At 42.1% G+C, this 22,853-nt stretch overlaps 1 protein-coding gene across 1 annotated transcript; it reads left to right on the forward strand.

Moving 5' to 3' along the window:
• The first annotated feature begins 869 nt into the window (after positions 1-869).
• Positions 870-22,446, forward strand: lrig3 (leucine-rich repeats and immunoglobulin-like domains 3). The gene is made up of 19 exons (XM_042403542.1): positions 870-1,370; positions 5,893-5,964; positions 6,087-6,161; positions 12,434-12,568; positions 12,869-13,012; positions 13,204-13,347; positions 13,456-13,599; positions 14,721-14,864; positions 16,833-16,913; positions 17,025-17,096; positions 17,631-17,702; positions 18,867-19,030; positions 19,351-19,686; positions 19,837-20,118; positions 20,271-20,747; positions 20,849-21,007; positions 21,096-21,236; positions 21,439-21,690; positions 21,774-22,446. The coding sequence occupies exons 1-19, from the start codon at positions 1,174-1,176 to the stop codon at positions 22,016-22,018; spliced, it is 3,336 nt and encodes a 1,111-aa protein (XP_042259476.1). The 5' UTR covers positions 870-1,173; the 3' UTR covers positions 22,019-22,446.
• The last annotated feature ends 407 nt before the right edge of the window (positions 22,447-22,853 follow it).

Consider the following 22,853-nt stretch of genomic DNA (forward strand, 5'->3'; position numbering starts at 1 on the left):
AAATACTTTATTGTAAGTAAGGGTTGGAAAGTTAAATGTATGGTGTGAGACCACAAAAGTCTGAGACCACTTTCCCATTGGGAAAGTGGTCTCAGACTTTTGGACTCTACTGTGTGTAAGCAGCATAAAATTGTAGCTATTTTGTGTTGAATATAACATCTATAAATCTAAATCTACAAAATAATGTTGGCTATCGGTAAAATATAGTGGATTAAAAAGATCATATTTCCCTTTGAAGTGTAACAGAGTGAAAATAATATGAACTCTTACAAAACAACAAAATTGACTTATGCTCCAATATGTCACATTAATTAGGGTTAAAGTCAATGGACTTATTTACTCCCACATCTGCAAATGTGAAAGAAATGAATAGGTATGTTTGTTTTTTTGAAGACCTGAAGTATTTATTGAACAAAACATTACAATGGCATTTGTTACAGATTGTGTATGTGTAGTCCATTGCTTTGGTTGGTTTTGAAATATAAGAATTTCTCCATAATTATATATTCATGACTAAATAAGCAAATATCAAAAGTAAAAGTTTTCTGAAAAATATCCTTGAGCATTCATCAACACTCAAACACTCAGTTTATCTGCTTCATCAGGACTGTGTGAGTGTGGTTTGGTCATATTTGATTGACAGTGGTTTGACAAATAAGCAAACAACCCACTAACTCACATTACATTTCAATTTTTAAAAAGGTATTAACATACTTTTTCTTTTAAAATTTCACGCTGGAATTATCGTTGATGTCAAACCCCCATAATCATTTTTTCCACTAAGAATAACATTGCAGGATTCAGATTCAGGATTCAGCAGCATGGACTACATTTCCCAGGCACCCCTGGGTCCCTCCCCCCGCATACCTCTGGTGTGCGCTCACGTTGCGCTGCGGGGACCCTGCACAGCACAAGTTGCCCCAACAGCAGCTCGGCGAGAAGCACGGCAGAAAAGTTTCTCCACAGGAATGATAAGGTCTCAGAGGAGCGCTTTTCCTTCATATTTTACAACTATGATCTCCACAACAACAAGGGATTGGATATAAGGATCTCCCGTGTTGATCAACAGCACCAGATTTGGGGATTTTTTGGTGATTTACGCACTCTTTGGATTGGTTGCGCTTCATCTGAAGATAAAACTGAAGGGGTGTTCTCTTGTGTGGCCAGACAAAAATGTGTCCCTCTACGCAGCTTCGCAGTTTTGCGAGGTTTGCCGTGGTTTTTCTTCTGTTTTTAAGACTACAGCGTGGATCTGGTGCTACCACAAGGACGTGTCCCCCTCCCTGCGCCTGTTTTGGGGAGCTTGTGGACTGTAGTCGGCTGAAAAGGGGCCAAATTCCAAACACGATCCCAGAATGGACAGTTCAACTGTGAGTCCAGTTAAAGAGCATTTGTTTTAATATTTATGATTCGTTTACTATTTTGTTGCTTTAATGCCATTTCACACCTCTGCAGTTTGGGGAATAAACAGGTTTAGTGTTCTCTCTCAGCACCGATGGGATGATCCACATTCCTGTCGTAGTGAAACTGGAATGGGTTGTAACCACATGAGGAACATAGTATTGCAGAAGAAATCCACCTGATTGACTTTCCTTTAATTGAATAGAGATTGACCCTTATTTTACTGTAGATCTGGTGCAGTCAGTAAACTTTCTGCAGAGCTTTTCTTCCTCAGAAAGTTAACTTCAGAAATATCAGAAAAGGCCGGAAAAACTTGACCCCGGTTGATAAATCTATTTATATGTATTAATAGGTTTTATTTATTGCACTGGTCTTGTCCCTCACAGCAGCATGTCAGGCTGAAGGCCAGCAGGGAAGCACAAGCAGGAGTTCAGTGTGTTTTTACACATCAATGTGCCATTGTCAGTCCCAACAAACCCCTTTACTAAAGTGTAATTATCAACTAATCCTCCCAGTGCCTGAAGGTACTAAAATTTAAGTAGTTTTGTATTGTTATGGTGAAAGTAGTTGTAGTAGATGGAAATAGTAGCAATAGTAATGGTTTTAGTATTGACAACACTAATAGTAGTTGTTAGTTTCCAGTCTTACATATAATTATAGCAACTAAAAGACATCCATAGTGTTTATCGTGGTTGCACAGTGTGTTGACACACTGTGCACATTTTTCTCAGAGTTTAAATCCATCAGTGTTGGTTCAGTCTTCAGATTCAGTTTCACAGACCTCTAGGCCTTCAGAGCCATAAAAGCATAAATCAGATGTAGTCTGTGTGCAGCCTTGGACTGTTTCCTAAAGTAATATCTCTCTTACTCTCCTGTTTGTCTACTGGCTCTATAAGTTGAGACGAGGCTGGCCTAGAGCCTGTTTTAGCTGAAATACCAAACACATCATTAATGGCATGTTCCTCAGTGTGTTCCACTTTACAAATAATTATTCTCACTGGATTTTTATTGCCCTGCGTTAAGTTGGAGTACTTGTTTTTTATTGTCCTGTGTTAGGCTATAGTGCTTGATTCAGTGCCTGGTCGAAGCTGTTGCCCTACTGTTGGTTTTAGTTTTTCTCTTTCTAAAATGTTCTGCTCTGGAAACTTGATGTTGCCAGAGAAAACAGACCCAGCCTGAGCCTCATAACCAAGGCCGGCCTTCCAGAGAAAATGAAAAAAAAAAAAAAAAAGTTCCACATGGGGGGAAAATTCTTTTCACTCTGGCATGCTAATTTACGAGTGGCTCTCCAGCACATCTTAAACCCCTTAAACCGCCCGACCCTTTGTTTTCCAGCACCCCATTATTTCTGCTGAATTAGCAACTCCAGAGCCATGGTACTGATTAAGGAGGAGCGTGTAGGATTAGGTTCGAAACAAACTCACAGAAAGAAATGGGGGGAAGGAGAAAGTGGGAGGGAGAAGGAGAGAGGAGTGAGAAGAAGTAGGATTAAGCCATGAATATCAGGGGGGTTGTTGGGAGGGGGAAAGATTACAGATTGATTGCCAAGATTTAGTGTCTGTTCTCTTTCTAGGGTTTAAGACCAAGTAATTACAGGAGTTTCATCTTAAAAACAATGTGTGCATTGAGGGAAATCTGCTACACCGTTTATAGTGTTGATAAATAGAAAACTTGGAGTCAAAAAAGACATGAAACTGAAAGTAATTTTTTCATGGAGGGGTTTACAGATTCCCTTGAGAGCTTTACATACATTTCTCAGAGGAATATGGTGGTTTCTTTAACAAAGGAACTATTTTTTATTTGGCCAAGTAACATTAATTTTCAGTATAAAAAACTGGAAGATTAAGTCGATGATATGAATCCAAGGGGTTGGTGCCATAGCCAGTAGCCATAATTTATCAGTACGTTAGCTACTTGCCTGATGTCCATCTGAAGAATCCCAGTGCTCATTCATCATGGGATAAATGAAACACAGACTTTACCTTGTTGTTAAAAGGGAATATACACCACCTGGAGTGGTATACAGACTTTCTTTAGAATTGAAGTATTACACACATTTTTCAGAGGAATTTGATGATTTTTGGAGCAAAAGATCCACATTTGTTTGGCCAAGTAACAGTAACGCTCTGTGAAAAAGACAGGAAGCACAAGAGGGCGTCAATATTAGCACGCCTAGGGGTTTGCACCGTAGCCAGTGCTAATTTACGTTAGCTACTTAACTGACCATCCTGAGTTTTACTTAGTTTTTCTTTCATTTCATTTGTTTATTCATAAGGACAACACACATTAATCAACCTTTCTGTAAGCCAGCTGGTTAATTTCAGTCTTTTGGCAAGATGTTTTGAAACCTATAACGCTAGCCAAAACCTATAAATCCTAGCTAATTGCTAGTAGTTTAAAATATAGCATGCTGACCTTCCAAAATCACAAATGTCTAAGTCATTAATGAGAAAGACATGACTGCCAGCTTTATTCATATTCTTACCAAAGTTTGCAACTTAGGTCTTCGAAAAACGTTGGTCATTGCCTCTATCAACGTGCAACCCAACCAATGAGAAACATTTATGGAACTTAATGTGAAATCTGCCGCTATGTCCCTTTGTTATCCTAATCTAAAACATTAATGACAGCTCCTTTAGCCTGAAGAGTAGCTCCTTTATTCACTTTTCAGTCACTGATAAGAATGCAGTGCAGTACATTTTCACCAGGCCAGCAGATACAGGCTGTAGCCTGTACGCAGCACTGTGTGTTATCTTGCTCCGCTCAGACTCTGCTTTGTGAGGGAAGTGGAAGTGTCAGAGCTACTCAGGGTTTATCTAGGGAGTATGATAGGACACCTTTCCCATATGGCCCCCAGCGCTGGAATTACAACAACAACAACAACACACAGCTGCATGCTTGGAAAGAAAAGGATGAAAGTGGGTGGGGGGTAGCTTTAGCAAGGCAAGTAAAACTCTGGTTGAGTGGTTGATGAAACCTTCCACCAAAGAACAAAAACAGGCCCCAGAAAATTCGACAGGGGTGTTTCAGACGTATGAAAAGGCGTCCCTCTCGCTTTTCCCGGCATTGTGAATACATTACCAGTTGTTAGGCTCTTCCCCTCCTCCCAGAGCTCCTTGATGGATTCCAGATGAGGGAGGTAAGGAGGAGGCGGAGGGGGGGTTAGGGTGAGGGGGTGTAAAAAAAAAAAAGTGTCTGGCACCACAGCGTTGATCGTGCGCAGCAGCGTCAATAACTCCACCACTTTATAGCGCACGAGGCTCCGCTTGCCAGAATCCTTGAGCTGGTTTTCAGTCTCCTTCTTCAAAAAAACAAGAGTCTCACCCCCAGTGAGCTGCAGCCAAGACTGCTTCAGTCGAATCCAAGACCAGGCTCAGGCCCAGATCCAAAGTGGGTTCAGACAAAATCAAGACATAGACCAGAGCTAATCGAGCACTATTCAAGACTAAAATAGGCAATAAGCAACTCTCATATCCTCCCAAATGTACAAATACAGATTGAGAAGTTTTCAAAAATGTACAGTTTACAGAGGTAATAACTTATCAATACACACATCGCTAGAGGTTTGAGATCCTTTACTCAGGCTTCAACAGGTAAAATACCTGTGTGAAGTCATAGGCAGAAAATTCATCAAATATGAAGGAAAACTCATTTGAAAACATCTTGTTAATGTCCACTAGAGGTAAGAAAAAGAAAAGGTCAAATGTGTACGAGATTAATACGAGTACAGACGTCAGAATAGACGTCCGGACTGAGACTTGGCCGGTAATAAAGTCTCGACTCCAACACTTTATTGACTTCCCTCGCCAGGTTCCGACCTCCTTTCAGCACGAGAAGAATCTCGACCCTCAGTAACATATCGGCTTGTCTGTTTTGGCTCTTCGTCTCAGCAAAGGCCTGGATATGAAGGGAGCTGTTTTGGCATGGGCCTTCTCTTCTGTGTTATAAAGACGGGATGAAAAGCCAACCACTCATAAGCCTACTTTTGGGTTTGAATGTGAAGCAGTTTGTTTTGGAACGTTTAAAGTTGCTTTCAGATGTTGCTCAGGCAAAATCAGTTCGTTGTGAGGCAGGGTCAGATATTTGTCAAACAGAGCTTTAGGAATCTTAAATTAGAACCAGTTCAAGAACTTTGTAAAGAGTTTTGTTAAAAAAAATAAGACACTGACATTGGACTTCATGGTTACTTTAGGTGACAGTATCTGAAACTGCAAGTTTTCTGTGTCAGTAACAATATCTTATTCTTGCTTACTTTTCTGACCACTCTGTTCCATTTCATTGCCACACCATTTCTCTGAACCTTACAGTTTAATTACAGTAATTTTTCTTTGATCCATTTCCTCTGTGCACAGTGTTCATTCACAAGAACAACAGGGAAGTTGGGAGTAATTATGTTTGCAATGTAGACCCAAATGGAGGACTGCTGCATCTGAGAAATATGGTCCATGGTCTATACTTTTCCCTTTATTTTTGCCTTTCTTTTCTTAACAGGGACCTGAGCCATAACAAATTGCAGGTGCTTGATGGCACTTTGTTTTCCAAACTACAACATTTAAGTGAAATGTAAGTATGCCTTGTGCTCTGAGATTCCTAGAGTAAACACAAGATTTTCCAAACTGCCTCAATCACTGTCCTACATGTGACAAACTACTCTTTTAACCGTTTCTTTTTCTTAATTTTAACAGAAAGCTGAACCATAATGAACTGGAAGCAATACCTGATTTGGGACCTTATGCTTCAAACATCACAACACTCATTCTGTAAGTAAAACCCCCTCTTAACACCTTTGTGGACTCTCACTTCAGGCTGGTCTGGAGGGTAATCCTCCACTAGGGTTGTCATTGCTGGTTACTGTAAAGTAGTGAGCTTGGAAGTGGTTCCTCCCCCCTCTTTCCCTGGAGAGCAACCCTTTTGGCTCAGCCAGTTCCCAGACGGGGCAGTCTGAGACATGGCAGCCAGCCCCAGACAGGTCACATGGTCAAAGACAAATGCCATCAACAGAAATGGAAATGTTTTGTTTAGTGGCTATTGCTGCTGTTGGTGTATTTTTAACCTGGAGGCAGTGACGTGACGCTGGAAATAAAGAAAATCTGTCATGTGAGAATGACAGAAATCCAAATTTGGTGATTTTTATTTTTCAGTTTGAGTGGAGGGATTACATGTTGCTGTGTGGGCCTTTATAGGACTCAGAAATGTGTGATGGTCAATCTGGACAATGTGTTGGTCCGTCATCTCAAAAAAGCGATTTAATCACAGTTTTCGTGTGTGTATAAGTAGCATAAACATCGCTAACATTGTTTAAAGTGTTGGCTCTTCCATGCTGTTTGAGCGAATTCTCTCCTGCTGATAAATTCAATGAAAAGGCATTTTTACTTGTCATTTTTCATACAGTTCAGATTTTAGCCAGACAATTCTTTGGAATATTGTTGTGCAATACGTGCTTTCAGAACAACACCAGATATTAGTGTGTGAAACCTCAACAATTTTATTTGCTTTCTGTGGCACGTCTCTCCAAACCAACCAGCATGGAGTTATTTTGGAAGAATGTATCTGTCTCCCGGCTAGATGAGGCGTATTCCTCATCAAGCCCCAACACGATGCTCTGCAGCAGCCGCAGGGCGTTCAGCCATCAGCCATCGACAATTTGTTTTCACATTTAGTGCAGGAGTGTCACCGCCAGCTACAAGTTTGCTCCCAGCAGAAGAAGATGGGCAGGACAGCCTTTTACACAGTAGATGTCATATTCCATGCATCTTTTAGATGAATTTTCTCAGATGTGCATGCTGTTTCTGACCAAAAACTTTATTTTACTCTGAATATATTGTGCATGATATCTTAATTTAGGTAAAAAAAAACTTTATTGTAGTATTTGTTCCACATACAAATAACACCTGGTGTGATTGGCTGAATTGTTCCTTCAATGGCTAGAAAGAGAGCACAGGTTCATCTTCCACAACTGCTATGTGTGCTGTTTAAGTACCCTTGAGCAACTCTGGATTAGAAAGAAGACTTTCTACACAGATTCATGTTTCAAATTCCCGACTTTCTCCAAACCATAATTTCTTTGATTTCAGGATGTTGTTCAGTTTGGTTTACCAAAAAGTCGTGTCATGTTAACTCTGCCTTTACACGCTCCAGAAAAATACTGCACTATTTGAATTTTTGAGTTAAAGAATAACACGAAACACAGACAATAGTTTATTTTAAGACAAGAACATAATAAAATCCAGAGTGTGAAAAAGACAAGCAAGTATAAATAACGTAGATAATATTACAGATTTTGTGTCATAGCCAAAGCTAATTTATATTAGCTGTCTGACGTTCCTGAGTTTTTACCACAATATTCATTTTCTAATAAAACTGAGAGTCACAGAATGATGTGTGACGTGAGGCAAGACAGATAAATGAAACCTTTTACAAACATTTATCAGAGAAATTTGATATTTTTTGTAAGTATAGAACTAAATATATTTGGCCAAGTAACACTAATTCTTAGTAAAAGAAACAAATACAACAGGAAGGAGATGTAATTGGAAAACAGGAGTTTGTGCCCATAGCCAATGCTAATTTGCATTAGCTACTTACCTGACCTGACCTGAGTTTTAACTAGGTATTCCAGCTAATAGCTACAAGCTAGTAAGCTACAGTTTATTTTGCTGATGCTCCATAAACAGTAATGTATGTCATGGTCAAAAAAATATGACATTCGTATTTACATTGTTTGCCATTCAAAGTTGCTAATTTGCAGTTTTAAAAAACCTAGCTCTTTGGCTCCACTCTTTGAGGTCAAAGTTGTGTCATCCAAGTTAACGTCGCTGTAAAACTGTTTTAAATTGAGTAGCATAAAAACATTGCACTTTCTGTAAAGCTAAAGCCTTTTCTGTTCTTACAAGTAGTGAACACTGACTTTTTCTACTTAAAAATGATCAGATTTGAATATACTGAACTGTGGCTGTCATATGTCAGCTGCTTTAGTTATAAAATAACAGTATATGTCAACTCCAGAAAGTACAATTAGTTAGTTAAAAGCAATATGAAGAGAAAGAACACTCACAGAAGAAAAAGAAGAAACTAAAAATTCACATATGCGCTCACACTCACGTAGACACTGCCTTTTTGGGTGCCGCCCTCTTTCTTCAGGTTAGGTGGTGCAGTGTGATTCCCCCCCCCCTCCAGTGGAACATTTTTCCAGAATTTCTCTCCCTCCTTCAGTTTCTCCAAGCTGGGAGGGTAGTAAAGAGAAAAAAAAGGCCTCGGGGTATCGAATACCACTTATTCAAACAGCCAGTCAGACATAGCGGCAGCTCTAGCCGACTTCTTTGACCTCGCAGCTCTGAGTAAAAACAAACGGCAATAACCCTGCAGCTGGTAGTAATTGAGTCGTGATCATCTTAATTAATTGAACAATTTCCCAAGAATTTATGGAGGGGGTAAACCCCACCGCTGCTAAATCCCTCAGCCTGTGTTCAACAAATGACCTGGAGATTCCAGGTCTGATTAGGAGTTTAAGAAGGTGAGCCTCTTGGTATGTCTGCGGAAGTAGGAATCTTGTTGAAGATGAAAATTACAAACCAAAACAGTAGTGATAATAGTAATAATCTGTAACATTTTCATAATAAATATGTATCCAGTAGGGATTTAACCAGGACCGCAACTAATGAATATTGTCAATATCTGTTGGATATTTTTTATTAATCAATTCCTTGTTTAGTTTATAAAAAACAATTTACCATAGTCTAAGGTGATGTCTTTTCATCCCTTGTTTTGTCCAATCATCAGTACAAAACACAAAGGTATTACATTTATTTCTATATTTTATATTATTTTGAAAAACTGGTGTCAGTAAAAAAAAGTTTTAAAAAAATCTGGTGTATTTGCCTAATAAATTACTTTATTTAAAAACTGGCTAATTGTTTCAACACAAAATTCAGCTTTTATATGACCCACAGTGTTTGATTGACAGGTGATCACCTGGAAACACACTGCAGAAATGCCACATTAACGAGTGTTTACTACAAAAGATGATACTCCAAGAGTTTTTACAACTCATCTGTCACTGTATGTAAAGGTCCTTCAGTTCACATGTTCATACGATCCATGCTTCTCTCCACTCTGACGGGGAGACGACGTGTTAAGATGATCAGCCATTTGAGTGAGATATGTGCAGAGTTTAATATGGCGTCTCAACGGCAAATGCAGCGCTGGTTTTCATTACAGGCGCCACTGCAGAGAGAGAGGGAGTCATCAGATGGCTTCTCAAAACTCTGTTCTTTTTCCAATAGGAAATACCACACACACACACACACACACACACTACACATACACACACACACTACGAGCAAGACAGTTTTAGAAAAAGCGGCTTTCTGTTTAAAGAGCTTCCCGCATTAAAAAGAGCTGAATTAGTCTCTCCATGGACAAAGCTTTGCTGCAACAGAAATCAACAAGAAAACAACTTCATCAAGGATATCTGAATTTCACATAACAACATAACTTCCCAGTGTATAAATGCGGTCGGTTTGATGGTGGTTGAGGCCGAAAATAAAGTGCAGTTGCTGAGAGCGCTGGCAGGTATGTGCTTGTGTGAGTGTGCACAACTCTGAAAGCCACATCATGTTTACCCATATGGACCCATAAGCCTGTAATAGAAAGGCTTCATCCTCCGGTGGCCTCTTAGTCTCTCACTTAATACATTCATATTTTATGAATTCAACTTCTTATATGGACTAGAAAGCTGCCAACTGCCCGGTGTAAGAATTTTAAAGCTGGAAAAAACGCATTAAAAAGGGCATGAGCGCACATTTTGTCAATACAGAAGATGCCTAAGGCTGTTATCGGCACATGTTTGGCCCTCCATTGATTTCCACTAACAGCAGCAAAGCCCTGCAAACACAACGGTAATGGCTCCATAATCACGTTATCTGATAGCAAAGTGGATGAACAAACTTGAAGTGTGTGTAATTAAAGCGTACAATGCTCGGTTTGTTTGTGCGAGGGGAAGACAGGATGTCAGTGCAGATGTTGAGATGAGCGGGACAAGAAAGAAGAAAATAGCATGTTTTGCCATATGTTGGAGCGAGTGTTTACACCTCTCTGGCCATGCTGTCAGATATTTTTTTTAAACTTGCCAGATTTTTACATTCAAGGCTCACATTCTGGGTCAAAACTTCAGCGTCCATCTCCTCGTTCTCAGGCAGGAAGCGTGCACTAAAACCCTTCCCCTCTCTGCAGCTCTACTTTCCCCCTCTCGAGAGAAACTGGAAAGACTGGTTTTTTCTTGCCAGGCAGGCCCTCCTTCTCTCAGCGACCAGTCAGGGGAACATGAAAACTGAGATACAGGTGGTGTGCAGCGCTTTTGTTTGGGACCTGGGGGCTGTGGTGCGTGGAAAGCCCTCTGCAAATCTCCAAACAAAAGAGCTGCCTGTGCCGTTTTTATTGTAGAAAATGAGCTGTATTCTTATATAGTCTGGACTCTGTGTTCATATGTCAACCCTTCATGTATAACAATGCAATGATTTAATTTGATTTGGTTAGAATCTTTCAGTGCATCAGAAAACCTCACATTCATGTAATTTAGGCAAGTTTGCCACTTTTAGTAGCTTATGCCCCAAGTACCACCCAGCCAGCCCCCAGCCTACTGTCTGTCCTTGGCACAGCACCAAGTTTGACTTAAAGTCCAAACACAGAGACATGCTCTGGAAGGTTTTATCCCAGCGTTGCCCCCCACAGTCCCACCAAACTCTCCGGGGCTGCCATCAATCTTGGGTCTTTGTTGATGGGGTGAATCCTCCCCCCACTCTGTATGTTTGAATCTGAAGATTACCAAAAAGGTGTTCCAGATGGTAGAGCACCGTCGCTATGGTAATATATGTGCCCTGAAAGCAGTCAGCACGCGTGGAAAAAAATGGGTCAGCGTTACCTCACAGTCGTTTGAATAGGTGAGACATCTCGATTTCACAGTGCGGTGGTGCCATGCTGTCTCTCAGCCTGAGGTGGACCAACTGAACGTAAAATCTGACATTGAGATTAGACCAACCAGCACTAAATATTCTCGCATATTCTATGTATGCCGAGTGAATTTCCAGCGAAATCCAATATGTTTTGTGTCCTTACAGTCAAAACACACTGTCTCATCAGGATTATTTGGACCTGTATTCATCTTTTCATGTATTAATTATCTTTGGAAGCCAATCTAAAAGGCATAAATCATGTAAAACTCGTGACAGTGTAATTCTGGAGCCATTTTCATAACACTGCTGATAGCTGCCCCTCAATCTGTACTATAGGTCAGCTGATTGAAAGACTCCAATTAAATATTAATGATACTACATCCCAAATTAAACCTCCATTATAAAACTTTTTGGAGGGCTGCTGGAAAACTGGATCTGAAAAACTAACAGCTCTCTGGTCAGTAAGGTGTAGCTAGAGATGGAGGGGGGGGGGGACTGTAACCAATGAATACTGAAAACGAGGCCTGTAGTCTGGTGCATTGGAGGGAATTCCTGTCTCCCCCCTTCACTCTCTCTCTAATGCCGAGTCTCATACACAAAGAGGGCACTGTACAGGCTCTGTTTATAACTAAGCAGTCCCTGCACTGCAATTTAGGAGGCGTGCAGCTCAGGAAATTGCTGGCCTCTGCCGAGGCATGCTTTCACTGAGGGAATGGTATTCATCAGCCAAGTAATTGGCAGGTTACTTTTTTAAATACCTTGTTAGTAATTACCTTATAAACAAAATAACACATCACTAAACCGAAAGGTTGTTTGGACCTAGTGTGAAGAGCAGCGGCATTGATCATGTCGAACAATTTGTTGGCTTTGCATGCAACATCAGCCAAAAAAGTGACATAGTTTCACGTTGGGTGGTAAGTCTAAGCTGTACATGCGCGTGAGAGTTTGTCATTTTTTAATACCACAAGCTAATTGAGGGGCTTGACTGTTTGTATATCTGGGAACATGAAACTGGTATGAGCCACTAGTCAAATACACAGTATTTTTGTCATTTATTGGAGCGATGGTGTCTGTATTTTCAGAGCAAACAACAGGATCACCAGGATCTCTGTGGAGCAGCTCAGGCCCTTCCTCGCGCTGGAAACGCTGGACCTCAGCAACAACAACATCGTGGATGTAAAGGCCAGCTCCTTCCCCGCTCTGCCTCTCAAGAACCTGTGAGTGTCATTTCTGTCTGTGCATGGATGTGCATTTTGAAACTGTTAGCTGTAAACTGTTAAATATTCTGTTTACTAGTGGTTCAGATCATTTTTGGGGCCACAGTGCATCAAAGGAAGTTGAATATGACACACAGACCCTTTCAGTGACTATATTATCAGTGTGTTTGTCGCATTTATCGCCTGGGAAACCCCCCAAAACACATTATTTCTGGAACATCTGTTAGAAAGTGTTTCTGAAACTTAATTAAGTTGCAATACAGTTTTTCAAACCTTGCACTTAAATCTTTTCTTTCACAGGTTCCTCAACAACAATCGTATCTCATCGCTGGAGACGGGATGCTTCACCAACCTGTCCAGCAGCCTGCAGGTTCTCCGACTCAACCGCAACCGTCTCTCCACCATCCCGGCCAAGATCTTCCAGCTGCCCAACCTCCAGCACTTGTAAGCCGCTTTTTTTATTTTATATGCAAAATTTCACTATGAAGACTACAAATTGTGCCATTCCAGATGAGGCAAACTTACACCCTCAATATTGATACTTTCCAAGAACGTAGCATCAGTCTTCCTACTGTTTCAGTTTTCTTTGCTGACGCTGAGTTCGTGGTGTGTGTGTGTGTGTGTGTGTGTTTTAGGGAGCTGAGCAGGAACCGTGTTCGCAGGGTGGAGGGCCTGACGTTCCACGGCCTGCATGCTCTTCGCTCTCTGAAGATGCAGAGAAACAGCCTGACTCGCCTGATGGACGGAGCCTTCTGGGGCCTCAGCAACATGGAAGTCCTGTAAGTACATTTACAATTTGTATAAAGTTCTGTTCTACCAATATGACGTGAATACAGAATAACACCTGATTTTTTTTTGTGTGTGTGTGTGTGTGTGTGGGCTCGCAGGCAGCTGGACTACAACAACCTGACGGAGGTGAGTAAGGGCTGGCTGTACGGCCTGCTGACTCTGCAGCAGCTCCACCTCGGCCACAACACCATCAGCAGGATCCGACCTGACGCCTGGGAGTTTTGCCAGAAACTCAGCGAGCTGTGAGTCCACCTTTTTTTTTTTCTCTCCACCCTCCCGCTGCACCCTCTCTCTCTCTCTCTCTCTCTGTCTCTTTTTCCCCCACCTCCCTCTCGTTATTCCCTCCCCACTCTTCATTCACACTCTGAACTCCCAACACTTTTCTGTCGCCCTCTCCTCCTCTTTGGCACTCCAGCCTGCCCTTCCTCACACTCCAGTACCTCCTGACGCCAATCCCCACATACACACACACACACACACACATACACACACAGAGCACCGTCTCTTATGCTCTGCCAGTCAGTGCCAACATTAAAGCACTGCCAAAATATTACACACCCTCATGCCCCTTCTCCGCTCTGCTGCCACTTGAGCCAAAACATCATCCCCCGCCGCCTCCCCCCAACCCGATCCCCGGAAGTTAATTTACTTTTCCTTTTCGAAATCTCATTACTAATCGTAGCTTCTTTCCTCATGAAATACTCCATTACCCACAAACATCAGTGATTTCCCCCCCATTAAGACACATTCCTGGAAGCAGATTGGATGTCCTTTGTTGTGGCTGTTGTTTATAGCAGCGGTCAGTTCAGTGTTTGCAGTGTCTGGAGCCTTTTTTTTTTCCACAGATAGGTTGTTGTTTTTGTCTCTCTCTGTTTTTCTCTCACGCTTATCACATGAACCTGAGAGTAAACAAGCTGGCTGTCGGCCGGGAACGTGCCCAGCTATCTGATTTGTTCTCATCTGAGTTTACTTTATAAAGCGGTTGCTTGGAATTACTCGTTTCATCATTTCTGTTTGGTTGCAAAACTTTTGATCTCCTCACACTCGTGCAGAATAAAAGTTATCATGAAATCAAATCAAGTCACTTTAGAAGTTTGGGTAACTCAAGTTTTGAAAGCCTGGAAATATATGGATTGGTTTTTTGTTTCCAGACCTTTAAGTTTGGGGTTTTTGAAAGTGACTTTGGAAGTACTTCAGTGTTTTTGTAGGGAAAGGAGAGCAAAGAGGCACAAAAAGTAGTAAACCACATGATGTCTAAATGGGATGTTGCTGGAAGAGGTTTGGATAGGCAGAGGAGTCTGGAAAATGTATGGAACTCTGTGTGCTTGTATTGTAATGTGTTTGTCATCACTTTGTCCCACAGCAACCTCTCCTCCAACCACCTATCCAGACTGGAGGAATCCAGCTTCGTCGGCCTCAGCCTGCTGGACGAGCTCCACATCGGGAACAATCGCGTGAGCTTCATCGCAGATGGAGCTTTTCGTGGTCTCTCCAACCTGCAGACGCTGTGAGTTCAATTCAAGAGCTTCAGTAGGGCTTTGTTCACACTGCGGCTGAATGTTATGAGCTGATTTTGCTAAATGAATAACTAAAAAATGCTGCATGGCCACCATGGACATGCAAGTATTATCTCAGCCCATAAACTTTATAGGATCTACGACCGGAAAATGAGATGATGTAATCTCCCAAGACAGGTGTCATAATGTTGGTAGATCATCTGAGCTGTGTTAGCATGAACATGACAACAAACCAGTCAAAACATAAAGGTTCACTCCTTTTCCTCTTCACCTATTTAAGACTGACTGATATAATTTTGATCTTATTTTGATTAATAGCAATATTTGATAATGCATGACTCAAATGAGGACTGTGTGGACTCAACCTAGCCATTTTGTGTCATTGAGGTTATCGAAACCACAACCAAAATGCAGTTCTGCACAAGTCTTGACCAAAATGAATTTTCTTTGACCTTAACCACAAAACCATTACTTAGAAAAAGTTTGAAATTATGAGCTTGATATAACTAGAAAAAACAGTGAAGCCTTGGATTGCTTGTTTGAAGCTTTTGGAGGAGCTTTGTCATGTCAGTGCTCCAGCTAACAATAACATCAAATATACGTAAAAATTTTTAAAAACAGTTACTCCGCATGCTGCCTTGTCAAATCAGCCTCCACCATCAATCCTCCGCCTGAGTGGAAATATCCTGCCTGATTTGTTTTCGGGATGTGAAATAGATTACTGTATTGAGGTCTCTCCGTACACATAAAAAAACCTCTGAGAGGCACAACCCCAACCTCAACAACCCTCCCCACCCCCATCTCTCCCTTTTCTCTGCTCCGATCCCCCTTCCACAGCCGCATCTACCCATCCCCCCTTTCCCACAGAGGGGCTCCGTAACATTTCCCCTGGTTGGGACTTTTTAACTGGAACCAAATGTGAGCTGTGCTGCTGAGGTCACCGTAGGGCAGGTGTGCTGCTAGGTGGACATGGATTGCTTCAGGGCTTCAAACTCGACACCCCCCCCCTTCGCACACACACACAAACACACACACACACATATACACACACACACACACCCTTCCTCAATCTCAATCAGCCATAACCAGGCACGCGGAGGAGGAAAATAACTGTTTGAAGGCATTAGAGCAGCTGAGGGATCAAAGGATGCAATTTCTCCGGGAAGTTCTTGGCTTTTAGTGATGTTCGTACTCTGTAACTCAACGTATTAAGTTGTTTAGCATATTTTTCTTCCTGTGGACAGAAGGATAAATGTGCCCATAATTTTCCAGCAGCCGCAGTGTGAGTGTGATAGCAGTAATCGTCACGTTATGGTGTCATTCGCTCAGAATCAAAGATCAAGGGCCCTTCTAGTTGCTAGCTGCTAGTTTGACCTTAAAGATCATACAGGGAGTCTATTAAAGAAAATCAAATTTTCACCACAAATAGACCAAAAAGCATCGCAGCTACAAGACAGGTTGCGTTCTGAGTGTGTGTCAAGTTGTCTTGACAGGAAAAAAAAACATCAGTTTATTTTTCACATGCAGGTAAATGCATTAAGTTCATGAATTCTGGGAATTGTAGGAAATCTCAGAATAACTTTGTATTTAATGGTACAAGAGGATCTGTCGCAAAATCTTCCTCTGAGGGGAACTTGCATACATAACTTAATTTGCACACAGAGTATATTTATCCTCTGCAGCACACGCTATATTGCAGCACTTCCTTGTAAAATTTTTTTCCAACACACAACACAGAAAAGCTATAGCAGACTTTTTTTTTAAAAAGTGCCGCAAATGCCAAGAAGGAACTTCCTGTGAGGAATGGAGCTGGTTTGAATATAATTTTAAAGCCTCAAACATTTTCGCCTTCACACGAAATGTAAAGCCGCATAAAGTTTTATTAACATCGCAAGCGCAGTTGTTTTCTGGGTGTGGATTTTTTATGATGTGGTCTGTCTTTGTTTCTTTCGTAAAAGGGATCTCCAAAATAATGAAATCTCCTGGACCATAGAAGACATGAACGGACCCTTCTCTGCTTTGGACAAGCTGAAAAACCTGTGAGTTCATATTCAATCCACCATGATGTTTGACTTAGGAACACATGAATAAAATAAGGTCAATAAGTAAAAATGAGGTTTGACATTGATCAGATTCTGTTGTTTTCCCAGATTTCTGCAAGGGAACCAGATCCGTTCAGTGACCAAGAAGTCTTTCTCTGGCCTGGATGCGCTGCAGCACCTGTGAGTCGTCCTCGTGTTTCACTGATTGTTTCCAAAAGTCTGAGCTGTAAACTAATCAGGGTGAATCACACCGAGACACAGACGCTGTTTGTTAGAGTCGTACACCCAAACTGTCTTCTCCCATTCTTTCACTTTGATGTGGAATCAAGAAAAAACTCTGCCATTAGTATCTTTGCATGTGTGCCAGACTATATCGATCACTAAGGCGAGAGTGGGGGGAACTGTGTGTGAATGTGTGTGTGAGTGTACAACAGCTGCATTTGATTCTAATTAGAGTTTTTTCCCAGCCGTTGCCAGAGCTCAAAGCAGCCCAGAGTTGGGCCTCTCTTGATTAACACAGCAAACTGGTGCCCAGAGTTTTATTGTTCTGGAGCCCAGACCTTTTTCTTCTCTCGATTGAAGTTTTTGTTGCCTTTACTCCATACGGCTGATGTTGGAAGGAAAAAGCTGCCATCTTTCTTTTTTTCTTTCTTTCTTTGTGCCCCCCTATGAGGATCCTACCAGCCCTAATTTGTTTTCTTTTTTTCTCTGCAGAGATTTGAGTAACAACGCGATCATGTCCATCCAAGCAAACGCCTTCTCTCAGATGAAGAACCTGCAGGAGCTGTAAGTGCGATCATGTTTCAGGACCACTTCAGTTAGTGTTTTAGCATTGATGTAGGACAGAACACCAGGTGAAAGTCATTATGGTTGCTGGGAAAGTCAGTACCAAACAATGCTTCCTTCAATGTTAATAACAGATTCACAGGAGTTCTCTTGAAATTACTGCAACATAATTCATCATAGATCACACAATCTAGATAAGTCATCCTCTGTGAGTGAGTTCTCTCCAATAAGCAAATAAAAATTAATGGAATAGTTTGACATTTTCGGAGGTACGCTCATTCCCTTTCTTGCCAAGTCAAATAATGATACCACTCTCATGTCTGTCCATTCAATACCAGCAGCTGGTTAGCTTAGCTTAGTATAACCTCCAACCACTTAAATGTGAATATTTGTTGGTTTTCTTGGTCTTCTCTGATCGTAAACTGAAATTCTTTGGGTTTTGGACCATTAGTTGGACAAACAGGCAAAGTAAATATGTCAGTTTTTCACAATTTTCTGACATTTTATTGACCGAATGATTATTTTAGAGAATAATCATCGGATAAATCAATTATTAAAATATTCTTAAGTTGCAGCCATAGTTCATATTGATGGTAACTCATCCAAACAGCATGTTTTATTGCCCCAAGTTCTACCACATTACATGAGGATAATGTTACCCAGGGATACTCATTTGATTTTGATAAATAAGGTGATTGTGAGAGTTTTTAGTCTGGTACCAATCTGTGATGATGATTTATAAATTGAATTTTCCAGTACAAAATTAACACACAAACTTGTGTGTATCTGCACTGTTTGCAATATCAGCTGTGATTTGTTTTTGCAGAATTTTATTTTTCTCCTCCTATCTTAAAGTAATTGATTGATGCCAAAAATCTCAGCAAATATGATGTTCCCTTGCAAAAACTTTCAACTTGAAACCGTAGAAGTTATGTCTTTTTATCACTTCCTGACAGGCAAATCAGTTTGTCTATTTATCTGCGAACCAAAGCCCTGTTGGCATGAGATAATGAAAATCAACTAAAATCATTGGTGTCTTCACATCTCAAGAGCAGAAATGTGGTCATCCTTGATCTAGATACAAAAAACGTAATGTTCATGCACTGGTAAAACTTTCCTCTCTAGATTCCACTGTAATATTTCTGGTATCCTCTCCTCTGGCAGGCGTCTGAACACCTCCAGCCTGCTGTGCGACTGCCAGCTGAAGTGGCTTCCAGTCTGGGTGGCAGAACAAACCTTCCTGCCCTGCGTCAACGCCAGCTGCGCCCACCCGCAGATGCTGAAGGGCAGGAGCGTGTTCGCCGTCAGCCAGGAGGAGTTTGTGTGTGGTGAGTGATGCATTCACTTGGTGTAACACCTTTACACACACATACCGTAATGCCTCAAAAACAGCCATTTATCTGTGGCAGGTTTTCCATTTACTAACTGACCCAGATTGTTCAGTATTTTCCCCTGACTCCTGGACGAGCTAATGAGTCTCATGAAGGGAACGTTATGGAAATTTACTAAGTTATGTTTTCAGCTTTCCTGGTTACTGTCAGAGAGAACTAAATAGTGCATAATTCAGTTCAGTCTTTTCCCTCTTGGAGCCTCGTCTGCCCCAATTTCTGAAAAAAAACAGATGTGAACCTTCTTTTTTCTTCCCCAGATGATTTCCCAAAGCCTCAGATCACCGTGCAGCCGGAGACCCAGTCGGCCCTCAAGGGCACCAACGTGACATTCGTCTGCTCAGCGGCCAGCTCCAGCGACTCACCTATGACCTTCGCTTGGAAGAAAGACAATGAGGTCCTGAATGATGCAGAGATCCACAACCAGGCTCACCTCCGGGTGCAGGGAGGCGCAGGAGGTGAGACAGAGGTGACAGAGTATACAACCACCCTGCAGCTGCCCAACGTGGAGTTCTCCAGCGAAGGAAAATACCAGTGCGTCATCTCCAACCACTTTGGATCTTCCTATTCCACCAAGGCCAGACTCACTGTCAACAGTAAGTTTGGGAGAATTCAATTATTGCCTTGTGTCTATCTACAGAGTATCTACAGGTCCTTAAAATGCCCGTCAAAGTCTTAAATGTCTGCAGAATTATTTGTCTCTGATAGTTTATAATAACCTTTAACCCTACACTTTTTTCTCTCAGTGCTCCCTTCCTTCACCAAGATGCCCATGGATCTGAGTATCCGAGCTGGAGCGACAGCTAGGCTGGAATGCGCTGCAGTGGGTCACCCTTCCCCTCAGATTGCCTGGCAAAAAGATGGTGGCACTGACTTTCCTGCTGCCCGTGAACGGCGCATGCATGTCATGCCGGAGGACGACGTGTTTTTCATTGTGGATGTCAAGACTGAGGACATTGGCGTTTACAGCTGCACAGCACAGAACACAGCTGGAGCCATTTCTGCAAATGCTACGCTAACAGTTCTAGGTGAGAAATGGCATCGTTGTAGCAGAAAGTAATGAGGAAATCTACATTTTGACATTCCATCTTAGGTTCACAGGCCTTAATGAAGGATCTATGAATCACTCTAAATCGTGTTGGTTTGAAAGTAATTTATGTGGCTTCTTTCCCTCTTACAGAAACACCTTCATTCCTGCGGCCCCTCATGGATCGCACCGTAGCCAAGGGTGAAACCGCCGTCCTGCAGTGCATTGCTGGGGGCAGCCCTCCCCCAAGGCTGAACTGGACCAAAGATGACAGCCCATTGGTGGTGACCGAGCGGCACTTCTTTGCAGCTGCCAACCAGCTCCTCATCATTGTGGACGCTGCTGAGGCAGACGCGGGAAAGTACACCTGCGAGATGTCCAACGCACTGGGCACCGAGAGGGGCAATATTCGGTTAGCGGTCATACCAAACCCCAACTGCGACTCTGGTGTGCAGGGCGGGGTGGGGGTGGGCATGGTTGGTGGAGCAGGATCGGATGATGATGGATGGACCACAGTGGGCATCGTCATTATAGCGGTGGTGTGCTGTGTGGTCGGCACGTCATTGGTTTGGGTGGTGATCATCTACCACACCCGCAGACGCAATGAGGACTGCAGCGTCACCAACACAGGTGAGGTCATCCTCCAAGTCCACATTTTAAGGCAATTTTAAATTGAAATAAAATGTATTGCAAAAAAAAGGGTGATATAACTTGATGTCCCTATGCTACAGATGAGACCAACCTGCCTGCCGACATCCCTAGCTACCTGTCCTCCCAGGGCACGCTTGCTGACCGACAGGACGGTTACATCCCATCTGAGAGCGGCAGCAGTCATCAGTACATGGCGTCATCAATTAGCGGCTTCTACCTGCAGCCTAAAGACATGAATGGTAAAACACCAGCCCTCTGTGTCTTAAAAGAGAAACCTTTAGCAGCTTCATGTGTTTCTGACATGATGCTCCTCCTTCACCCGTGCAGGTCTTTGTCAGCTGGATACAGGAAGTGAAGCAGACATGGAAGCAGCTATCGATCCTCTGCTGTGCCACTATCAAGGTCCAATTGGATCACTGCTTCGCCGAGACAACATGTACTCTACCGACCCATCAGAGGTGTTCACAGGTCTGTACGGCGTGTTTAGACAAATTTGTTGAATCCGTCAAATGGAAAATGTTCTCTTGATCATGATCCTACAACATTACTGTTAGGTTGTTGATGATCAAGAACATTATGTCCAAGCTTATCTAAAGTACATTGGTTATTTCTGGAATTTGTCTTCCTCACTTTGTAAAGGATTTAATTATTTCCTGTTTTTTACCTTCAGGCTGTTCCATCGAACAAAGGCCCGTCTGCATCGACTCCTACAATGGCAGCCTGACCAACCCTAAAAGGAGAGACTACTTCCTCTCCGAGCCCTTTGACCTCTGCTCCTCCACTGTCCTGATGCAGCTTCACAATGCCAGTCTCCATCATGGCCCCTCCCACCAGAGTGACCGCCGCCCATCCATGGAGGAGGGAGATGCGAACGACTATGGCCGACCTCATGAGTGTCTGTCCCCTTGCAACACCTTCATGGGTAGGTCTTAAGTCAAAGAATGTTCCAAAACTTTCTAAAATTCGTCTGTACTTTGAACTCACCTCTCCACCTTCTTCACCCAGGAACATTTGGGAAAGCTCCCTGGAGGCCTCAGCAGGACTTGTACCCAGGATTCATCCCTCCGTCAGTGACGCATAACGGAATAACTCTGCATGAGAACCCTTACACCGCCCCAGATGCAGATTCAGACCACGAGGAGAACAATTGCGACAAGGACTTGGCATCGGAGCAGAACAACGGCATTTACGAACAGCTGTTTGAGAACAGCAGGACTGATCGCATCTCACAGGGCAGAACGTGCACCTAGCTGAGTGACTGAGCTCCTGTTTGCTCTTGTTTTTCATGAAGAGGATTACCAAAAAAATTTCTACCTCACTGAATGGACACTTTTGCAATAAAGGACTCCTCAAATGTGCAACGAGTGAATGTAAAGGACAATTTGATGTTCCTACAGAAAATTACAAGGAGCATATTAACAGCTGTTCTCTAGGGATACAGCTTCAGTAAAATAATATAGATGAATATCAACTTTTTTATATATAAATCTTATTATATTTTGTAAATTGTATATAAACAGATTACATTATTTTTGCTTACCTTCTTTCATGTATGAGTATTTTGCAGCCCTGCCAATTCAGTTATTCTAGCCTAAGGTTTTTATTGCTTTGAATGAAGCAATGTTTTGCACATATGTAAACTAAAATAAAAACACCTTAATGTGTGCTGCTACATTCACTTAAGAGTCTTCAATGATGTGACTGTCTTTATCATGAAGAAGAAGTATTAGACATTTAGAGGACGTGGTGCTGGTTGGATGGTTAAACACTGGCCTTTTAAAGCAGAACGGCAGACCGCCAAGGACGGTATAGGTCTGTCATCAGTTAGCCCCCCCACTGAGAGAGAGCGAGAGAGATGTTTAACTGTGTGCTATAACAGTCTGGTTCCATGTTGGGCTGGGCAGTTATCCTTTACTGACCTCCAGCAGAATCACATTGTGATATCATCTTACAATGTTACCGTTCTACAAATTACTGTCTTCCAAATTAAAGACTCCAAGCAAGCCATTAGAAAATTAGTTGTTGGAGGTTTGTTTTAAAGACTTGGGTCTCAGGTTATGCACATCAGTTGGATTATTTTATGTC

This window comes from Thunnus maccoyii, chromosome 23 (assembly GCF_910596095.1).
Source record: "Thunnus maccoyii chromosome 23, fThuMac1.1, whole genome shotgun sequence".
Taxonomy (NCBI): domain Eukaryota; kingdom Metazoa; phylum Chordata; class Actinopteri; order Scombriformes; family Scombridae; genus Thunnus; species Thunnus maccoyii.

Bases quoted from the DNA above. Each gene is read 5' to 3' on its own strand.
- lrig3 (XM_042403542.1), top strand. From the start codon at position 1,174: ATGTGTCCCTCTACGCAGCTTCGCAGTTTTGCGAGGTTTGCCGTGGTT. The intron at 13,348-13,455 runs GTAAGTACATTT...GTGGGCTCGCAG, and splicing joins CTCAGCAACATGGAAGTCCT to GCAGCTGGACTACAACAACC. The intron at 21,691-21,773 runs GTAGGTCTTAAG...TTCTTCACCCAG, and splicing joins CCCTTGCAACACCTTCATGG to GAACATTTGGGAAAGCTCCC.